This window comes from Cebidichthys violaceus, unplaced genomic scaffold (genome assembly GCF_023349555.1).
Source record: "Cebidichthys violaceus isolate CVI_PGR_0920_01 unplaced genomic scaffold, fCebVio1.0.p SCAF_54, whole genome shotgun sequence".
NCBI classification, from domain to species: domain Eukaryota; kingdom Metazoa; phylum Chordata; class Actinopteri; order Perciformes; family Stichaeidae; genus Cebidichthys; species Cebidichthys violaceus.
In genome coordinates, this window is record NW_027176750.1 from 1,334,658 (window position 1) to 1,344,794 (window position 10,137).

Below are 10,137 nucleotides of genomic sequence, written 5' to 3' on the forward strand. Positions count from 1 at the left end.
ACAGTCTACAACCTGGTATTTTTATGTTAAAAAATGTAATATCTTAAAATCAGACTTAGTGACAACTTTGTGTTTTACTTATTATGAGAGAGCACTTTTGATTTAAACCTACAATCTCATTTTAAAATCCATACTTTGATGGCAGAAATTAGTTTTCTACTAACTTCAAGGGAAAATAGAACACAATTTATTTTGCTTTATCGTTCATCTTAAAGAATTTATTTTTCCCTGTCAAACAGTTATACTGTTTTCACCAGTCTTCAGGTTCAGCATGGCTGTCAACATTCCTGGACTGATAGCAATGCTGTTCTTCTACCTGCTGGTTCTCGGAGTCGGCATCTGGGCTTCTATCAAGTCCAAAAAGGAGGAGAACAAAAGTGCGGCTGACAAAATGGAGATGGCTCTGTTGGGAAACCGAAGCATAAAAAAGGTCGTGGGGATCTTCACAATGACAGGTGAAGCATTACATTGTAGACCGGTAGAGGAGGTGGCAGTTTAACAGGATTTAACCTGCAAGCGGTGTTGCCAATTCCTTTCACTGGAAAGTAGCTAAAGCCTGCTTAAACATGTGTGAACATACTCCAACTTGCCAACTGCTACCTAAACATAAATGGGAAAACAATTTAGTTTTATATAAACGGAAATTTTAGAAGACAGGTTTGGTGACTAACTGAATTCTCTACAGCGTCAAAATAAATATTTGCTTTTGTATGCATGTACTTTTCTCAATACTGGTTTCTCTTGTCAACAAATTTCTGTGTTTGTATACGTCTGTCCATCCTGTAGCCACGTGGGTTGGAGGCTGCTTCATCATGGGCATAACTGAGATGACATACACCCCCTCTATGGGACTAATGTCTGCAGTAATGCTCATAACAGCTTATTCTTTTTCGTTAATTTTGGGTAAGTATTAAAGAATTACAATCAAGAGAAGTTTGTTCATGTTTGCATATTTCATCCAACGAAAACTGACATTGCTATAATCAAAAGAAATAGTTCGGGCCCATTCATTACGATAAAAGATGCTCACACTGAAAAACGTTTTTCAGGCTTTTTTGTTTATGCTGGGCCCACTCTGTTGATTGGCCAGCTTGAAATGACTGACCTGCACAGGTGGAAATTAATTACCTGATTGGCACCTGAAGAGGAAACAAGGGAAGGAGAGAGAGAGAGAGAAAGAAAGGCAGGAGGGGATAAAGCACATAACACGCACACAGAGGCCTTCTCTGAATTAATTAGTTGACTTCCTCTTGTCTGGTGCTTCAAGATTTGAATGAAATTCTAATCATAGTAAATTAGCAGTGTTTTTGACATTCATTCATCTTATAATTATCACTGTAAAGCCATCTCTTTTGTAATGACTGTATGTATAGGGAGAAAAAGTATTTTCGGGCCCGTGTGCATCATGTGATCCTGTGGGCTTGGTTTGGGTATATTAAGAGAGCTGGACACAGCACTGCCACAGAAATGAGTACAACCAGCATTGCTTCAGGAGACTTTCAAAGGAAAGAACCAGGGTTAATAGACCAACAGGGATAGCAGAGTTAGCATGACTTCCTCTGTAAGTAAGGTTAGCCTAGTTAGCATGGCTGAAGGTAACCAAAGAAGGTAACCTTCTGCTGTCCATCACATTGTGCCTTGAGTCCCACATAGCTTCACTTGACTTGAGACTTGAGACCATGTTTGATGAAGTCTGCCTGATCTGCCAATAATTGAAAGCAGGTGCGAATGCAAGGCTCATGATCAGATGTTCATGAAATGTTCAAATAGATCAGATGTTCATATAACGTATCCAGACGACACACTGCATGCAAATACCAGGGAGGTGATGTTTCTGTTGTTTTTCTTTTGACTGTATGCATCTTGCATTTGTTAAATCTATCCGTCTGTTTCATTATTCAGGTGGCCTTGTGTTTATCAAGCCAATGAGAGACAACAAATATGTGACTGTGTTGGACCCTTTCCTGATCAAGTATGGAAAAGCATTCACAGCCATGCAGTCACTGGGTGCACTTCTAACCGATATTTTGTGGTTGGCTGGAACACTAATCAGCTTAGGTACAGTATATAAACACTATACCTACAACTTCTTTATAGTTTCTATTTTGACAATCAGAGTTGTAGTCAAGACCAGCTGACCTGAGTCCATAATGAAGCACAGCTAAGTCCAAGTGAAGAATGATTCTAAAACCAGGATTGCAATGAAAAGCCTTAGCTACATTAAAGGGATGGTCAAGGTGTTTTGAAGTGGGTTTGTATGAGGTACTTATTCTCCTGTAGATGGCGGTCGGCACGCCTCCAGTTTAGGGAAACAGGGAGGATTACCGACACAAGAGCAAAGCAATCTACAGCTGTGGACAGGGGCACAAAAACATATTTAAGCCACCAAAGAGAAAGGCCCCCCATAAATAATAAAAAATGTGTTTAAGTTGTTATGTAGAATATTTGTACCACTTTATCTTGCCGTCAGACAGCCCTGACGACAAGACAGGAACTGATAGGGAACTGAACTGAAAGGGAAACGTATCTCTGCAATCTTCAAAGCCACGAGACTCTGTGGACAAAAAAAGTATAGATATGTTTCACTTTTTATTCAGTTCCATGTCGGAAAATACTCAAGCGTACAATTAAACAGATATAGATTTTTTTAGGTGGGTCTTCCTTTTAGGTGGCTTGAGTACGTTATGCTGCTGCTGGTACTCCTGTCTGCTTATGGGGATGCACCAACCACCTTTTACTGTTGGTAAAACACTGACTATGGACCTTGTAACTTTTCACCTAATTACATAAACCGAAAAAGGGAAAAGTACAAATGCTAAAATTTAGGGCACGGGTGGATCTGAATTGGTAGGTTTACAGAGTCTATTTCTACCTGAATAACATGGTGGAAGACACACCGAATATGATCTCCCTATTATTCTCTATAAGGCTAGACCACACCAGACATCAAAGAAACCACACTGCCAGGTAAATGTAAAACAATAAATAACTATAACTCAAAATTCACTCGGCATACAAATAACAAAAACAAAGTAACCGTGAGGCTCCCGCCGTACTTCGGCACAATAAACTAAACATTTACAAACGATCACCCAATCCCCGAGTCCCATTAGTTCACAAAGTTCCTGAAACAAAAAACAGTCCGATGACAAAAACAATCCCCGAGGCAAAGTCAATAACCGCCGGAGGCGTGGCGAGACGCTGCGGTCCCTGTGTCCACCGAACCTGTGCTACCTCACCACAGCTTGTTCCGATGGTGGCCCTCTGTGCCGTTCCCAGTGAAGACTCCAGCCTAATAATCCATTGAAACGCTTGCTTCGGATCCGTGGCTGAGCAATCGTCGGCAAACCAGCAAGACCTGAGTCCACTGAACGTAGCTCGCTTCCTCCAGTCTGCACGCACAATCTTCCCTCGCGTCACTTCCCCCTAACACAATTTATACCAAAAACGGGTCAACCCAACTACAACAATAACAATAACAGATCCTATTAATAACCTGTGTTATAAATACAGGCAACTAATAACATTCCAGTACTTTATAGGTGAAGGAATGTAACCCACAGGTTCCCCATTTACACTTTCTGTACATACAGGCAGACTTCTGGCAATCATTACAACCTCATACAACCCCACTTCAAAATACCCATACTATTCATTCATACTTTCTTGTTTAAGCACAATCACATTATGGGGACTTAGTAAAAAATTGTTGGCTGTACTTGTGGGGTAGAGTGGGTCGTCCTGTAACCACAACTTTTGATCCCTGGCTCCTACTTTATGCATGTCAAATGTCATGTATGTGTATGATGAGTTTTGAGCTGTTCCCAATATTGTGAACCATGCTATTTTACAGCAAGGATATGTTTTTTCACTTAAGTTTAAAAACATTAAGATTATTATGTTTCTACAACAGGTGCATGTGTGTGTTTCAGGTGCCACCATGAATGTGATTTTGGATTTGCCCTACTCTGTGAGCGTCTGGATCTCTACTGCTGTGGTGATTGTCTACACACTGCTAGGCGGCCTCTACTCTGTGGCATACACAGACATCATACAGGTCATCCTCATTTTCATCACCATGGTGAGGATTGTTTAAAAAATGTGTTTGGAACAACCTGTCAAGAAGACTTCATTATTGCAGAACAAAGTGTAATGAAAACAAACTGTTCTAATGAAATCCGATACAGTAGTTGTGGAATTAATTAATGGTCCTACATTTTGTGGTGATCTATTTGGTTGATTTATATTGTTCTTTAATGATGCTGATAACATATTCTAATAAAACTTCAAAAATGATTTATTACATTGTGAGCTTCGCAAAGGTCTTTTCTGGGCCTGTTACTGGATTGCATTGGAATGCAGGTGTACCTATTATACGAATAATACAAGTTTTTGTTTGTCTTAAGAAGGAATTTGTTTGTCATATTGAAATGTACATACACACATTTTCTGTAGCTTACCTTGCCTTATTTTGCTGTTTAAATGTTTATTTTTGCTTCAGTTGCTGTCATGTGTTCTTTGTCTTTGCAGAGTGTCTGTTTACCGTTTGTCCTGATAAACCCCACCCATGTGGACATTACTCAGACGGCCCTGAACAACACTTTTCAGGCGCCTTGGATTGGTAAACTGGAGAGAAAGTTTGCTTGGACCTCTATCGATACCTTCTTATATCTGGTGAGCTCAAGATTAAGGATGGTTTGCTCCAGTGTAAATACATCAGCCTCTATATATTGTTGCAGCTGGTTACATACAATAAATGGCTATATAGATTTGTATAATGTTGGCATAACATTTTCATAGGTTTTTCATGAAAACTCACAGGAATATGATTAAAATTGTATCATTGTCATTTGATTCAAATTGTCACTTTCAAGTTGCAGTCAATTCGCTGACGGAATATTTAGCAATAGAAGGTTTACTGGAAATGTCCCACAATGGTCTAAGTGTTTCTTCAGACCTTCTCCACCCTGAAAAACAACGAAGTAGGCCAAAAAAACATCTTTCAGGGAACTTGTTGTGAAATAAACCTACACAGTGCTAGATTGGTTGATTGGAAGTCCTGCGTCGGTACAGTTTTTGGGGCTGATGCACCTGGATTGATAAAACGACATTGGTAGATGTTATTTAAATTTCTTCTTTCTCCTGTTTACTCAACCCGCAGCTCACCTAGATTTGATCAATTTCTAACCATACCCATGTACACACATTAAGAAATCCATATTTGTTACCCATTACAAGAACGTTTTGTGCGTTGCAGACCCTGGTTACCATGTGAAGGACCCTAAAAGATTGCCAGTGCTGATAAATGATGAGCACTCAGTTCAATTGTCTTAATTAATTAAACTGCTTAAATGTTTAAACTTTCACAGATTCAATAGGAATTACAAATAATATGACTGTATTACTTCCAAGTCACTGGGATGCCTGGGATTCCAAGCCTTCCACCAGAGGACCTTGTCTGCTACTTCCACATCGGCGGCTAGGACCACATGCTTTGTTGCAGCTTTCACTGTCATCATATTAGGAATACCTTCTATACTGATCGGGGCAGTGGCTGCATCCACAGGTAATAAGAACTTCTAAAGACATGAACAGCTTTTTATTGAAAACATGCAAAGATGGTAACTAAAGTAAAAGTACATACAATGTGTCTGAGTTAATGACTGCATTAAACCAAATCCCCCAGAAGTTATTACATTTAATGTTGTGCTTCTCAATGTTTGGGTAAGAATCCCTAGCATAGTCAATTGAAGATTGCATTGATTGGATCAGAGGAGATGTTTAAGACAAAAAAATATATATTTAAAAACTGCTGAGTCATTTGAGTTCCCAAAGATAGCTGAAACAAGTAACTGTGTGTTAAGACAGAATAGGAAATCATTTAAATCGGCAGAGACAAGTGAATGGAGAAAAGATAGTATAACAGTTGATGTGTGAGTTGTGTGAGATAAGTCTTGATTGACAGCCCAAAACAATGACTGCATGGAGATTTATAGTGAGCATGTCTGAACTGTGTGAGAAATAAACTACAGGCCTAAGCATGCAAAAGGGAAGTCTTCCTGACTGGACTTAGTCTAGTGCACGGGTCTTCAACGTTTTTCAGGCCAAGGACCCCCAAACTGATAGAGAGATGGAGCAGGGACCCCTACTATATATATTGTATAAAATTGTGTTTTATATTAAACTGGGCCTAGTGCCATGTATAAACATAATTTGTTATTGTGCATTCAATACTAAGCTATTCAATACTCAGGTTCATATATTCATGTTTGTATTTTAAAGGTACAGTGAGTAGGGTGGCCGAGCCACTGCCATTTATTAACATACCTTGTCAACTGATACCAATGCCAATATCAACACTGTCTGTCAATTGCATGATAATCATGCATACAAGCTATTCAAATTGACGTTTTTTTATTTTAAACATAAATGTGGAAACAAAAAATGAGTGATGGCCTATTAGAGCCACTGCTATGCATAAACATACCTGTTATCTTGCATACAATACTGAACTATTAAAATAATGGACAGATTCATGTTTTTTGGTTGAGTTACAAAACAATCCTTTTTCGCTCATAACAATGTCCATACACTTGGCACAATAATATACTGGCCTCAGTAGTTGGCTGTTGTGGATAGGAGCTGCAGTGTTTTAGCCAGCATAATCTTTCCAAAATTATTGCACAAGGATTCGTTGGTGAAGTAAATGTTGTTGTTTTTCATTTTACTTTACAACGGTATCTTCTCTTCAAATAATATTGCAGCTTGTGTCCTTATGTCTGGGATCTTAGTCAGCTGTGGACTGAATAGGCTCTCTGTCAATCACGGAGAACCTGACAGAGCCAGCATGTAACTTGCGGCCTTGTGATTGGCACATCAGCAATAGGGGCAGGTCCTCCTCTTTTTGTGCAGGAGGCATGGAGGGACAGGTCCAGGCTAGTCTCATGCTGTGAGTGAACCTGTACCCAGCTTGTGAGACCTCCTGTGCGTCGCTGAACGTGTGCATTTCTGACTGAAAGAAAACATCTTCAATATATTGGATTCATGTTAATGTATATTTAAAGACATTTGAATTTGTAAAATTGTCTAATCAACCAAAAAATTTTGCGGACCCCCTGTTGAAGACCTGTGGTCTAGTGCTTCATTTGGCGGACAATATTATATACAAAGTTAATAGAAAGAAAGGATTAGGTGCAAATTCGCCCAGGCAAATTGCACAATTGCAAATTGAAGCACATAGTTGAAAATTGCAAGATTTGAGCAGCCAATTCGTGCAAATTCCGAGGCTTTGTGAATCTGCTTCATTAGTGCACAGAGATTAGTGGAAGAGGGAGAGAGACATGGACACAAATAAGAGAAGGAAGCGGAGCTCCTGGTGAGATCATTTAGGCTGAACTGAACTCAAACACAAAAATGGTCAAGCTGTTAAATTCCTGTGAACATAGCTGGTCAAAAATATGCTTCATTCTCTCTTTGTTTATCATATCTGTCTACATGCCAGACTGGAACCTCACTTCTTATGGTTCTCCGTCTCCGTTGGAACGTGGGGAGGGAGCTATGGTCCTGCCTATCGCCCTGAACTACCTCACCCCAACCTTCGTCGCTATCATCGGCACCGGAGCCATTTCTGCCGCTGCTATGTCATCAGCCGACTCTGCTTTGCTCTCTACAGCCTCCATTTTCACTTGCAACATCTACAAGACTATCCTGAGGCCTCAGGTGTGAACAACTAAGAATGTTTCTTAAATTGCTACATCACAAAAAAAAGAGGCAAAACGTCCTATTCCCTTTTCAAAGATGTGAAAGACCTGAATGAGAAACTAAAAAAGAGTTGGAAGGGAATGCGAGTGAAATAAAAGTAATTAATGGGCATTGTGGAGAAAAAGGGCAGTATATAAAGTAGAAGTGTAGAATGAAAAAAGATTGAGAGAATGTGAAACCTTAGCTCCTTTACTTCTCTGAAACAAATTTGTCCTTTCTATTTCCTTTTTATTTAGGCATCACAGAGAGAAATCCAGTGGATGATCCGTGCTACTGTGGTTGTGGCAGGCTTGATCGGTGCATCACTCACCACCTTTAAAAATAGTATCAATTGGCTGGTGTTCCTTGGTTGTGAAGTGTCTTACATATTGATCTTCTCTCAGCTCGTCTGTGTCCTCTTCTTCAACATATCCAACTTCTACGGGGCTGTTATGGGCTGGTTGACAGGGCTGGTGTTAAGACTGCTCAGTGGAGAGCCATCACTAGGGGTATCACCAGTCATACACTTCCCAGGATGCACTCTCGAGGATGGCATTTACGTTCAGTACTCCCCAGTGAGGACCATTGCCATGCTGTCTGCCATCGCTGCCACCTTGTTGTTCTCCTACGTGGCTTCTGTGCTTTTCAACAAAGGGTTGCTTCCTGAGAAGTGGGATATGTTCAAAGTGAAAGCCCAGCACTCAGCACAACCACCGACACCAAGCGATGACGGCAAAAGATACAATGAGAAGGAGAAGCTTGATGAAGATGAATCTCACCAAGATACATCAGAGCCAATGATTACCACCACATGTTAAAGATTTTCTGTGCAGTACTTTAATGTAATAATAATACTAATTATTATTATCAACATGCAAGCGGTTTCTTTTGGAGTATTTAAGCTACTGTATTTGGGTTTTTCATAAACGGGGGCTTATCCTCTGAGGAGGAAGACTGGAACAAAGAACTTGACCAGGGATGATCACATTGCTTGTGATATGGATGAGGTGATGTAGCCAGACCCTGAGAGAAGGCAGGATCCATTGTCAAATTGTCAACATTTTTAGTTTATTGGTTTTTCTTTTTGACGAGAGATTTTCAAATTTGATAATAATGCCACTTAATCAAAAAAATGTATTTATTTAGTCTACAGCAATATTTACACTAGTAGTATTATGAGGAAATGTTTTATAAAGAAATCCATCAATTAAATATTGACTTTTTTTAATTTCCTATTGGTAGCTCTCCATGCTGTCTGACTCATTTAGCCACCAGATAATCACACTTCAGGCGATCCTTTGTTCCCATTGTCATCAGACTATAACAACAGTGGAAACCACAGACTCATCACTCTCCATCTTTTTTGACTCTCTGTTGGGCTGATTTATTAATATACTTTGATATATTTATATCCTCCTATGACAAATTCCTTGTAGGTGCAAACTTCCTTCCAATAAATGGTTCTAATTCTGATAATTGATTTGTCTTTCTATATTATAGGATTATTTCTTTATTGTATACTATACTGCATCATACATTGCCATAGTTCATTTGATGTTCTGTTACACTGCTACATTCTGTAAGACTGCTATGTTATAGTGCCGACATCATATACTTCATTGTATTTCTTTGTGTTTTTAAATAGATATTTTTAATTCATCTTAATGGACAGTATACAAAAGAATATGTATTTCATTCTGAACTCTAAGTAACGGTAGGCAAGGCAAGTTTATTTGTATAGCACATTTCAACAACAAGGCAATTCAAAGTGCTTCACATAAAACCATTAAAAGCATCAAGACATAATGCAAAAGAAAAGTAGATTTAAAAACAATTAAGAACATTCATTGAAACATTAAAAACAGTCATTAAAACACTAAAAAGCTAAAAACAGAATAATAGTTGCAGTGCAGTTTAAGAATTCAAATACAGTAGTAAAATGCAGAAATTGATTAATATCCTTGAATCTGGTTCAATCAAAGGCAGCAGCAATGGTAGCAGCTAGTCAGTTACTTTTAACATGAAACACTTAAAGGTAAAATTTGCCAATTTTTATTTGGATGTTCAATCAGTGCTGATGGTAAATGCAGGCAAGTGATTTCAGTTGGAATGAATTAACTAGTAATATTGCTGGGCAAGTTAACACGTTATTATCGTGTTAACGCATTCATTAATTAACAGCGACAATTATTTTATTGCACATTAACGCAGTTTTAAAAAAAATGAGGACATGACACTGCAAGTGTGCTGAGCATCTCATTCACTGTGGAGCGGACGTCAACGCCAAAGACAGAGTAAGGACTTAACACAACGCAGATATCATCAGTCGTCTCACAGCTACATTAAATGCTGAAACGATGCTGAATACTCTGTTTTCCTCCCCTGCTGAAGGAGTCC

At 39.0% G+C, this 10,137-nt stretch overlaps 1 protein-coding gene across 1 annotated transcript; it reads left to right on the forward strand.

The window, feature by feature from the left end:
* The first annotated feature begins 271 nt into the window (after positions 1-271).
* On the forward strand, positions 272-8,558 carry LOC137888460 (high-affinity choline transporter 1-like). Its single transcript, XM_068731864.1, has 8 exons — positions 272-455; positions 787-903; positions 1,903-2,058; positions 3,933-4,081; positions 4,531-4,674; positions 5,413-5,566; positions 7,502-7,719; positions 7,998-8,558. The coding sequence occupies exons 1-8, from the start codon at positions 272-274 to the stop codon at positions 8,556-8,558; spliced, it is 1,683 nt and encodes a 560-aa protein (XP_068587965.1).
* The last annotated feature ends 1,579 nt before the right edge of the window (positions 8,559-10,137 follow it).

Coding starts and splice junctions, on each gene's coding strand:
- LOC137888460 (XM_068731864.1), top strand. CDS start 272: ATGGCTGTCAACATTCCTGGACTGATAGCAATGCTGTTCTTCTACCTG. Junction 456..786: donor GGGGATCTTCACAATGACAG/GTGAAGCATTAC, acceptor TCCATCCTGTAG/CCACGTGGGTTGGAGGCTGC. Junction 4,082..4,530: donor TCCTCATTTTCATCACCATG/GTGAGGATTGTT, acceptor TTGTCTTTGCAG/AGTGTCTGTTTACCGTTTGT.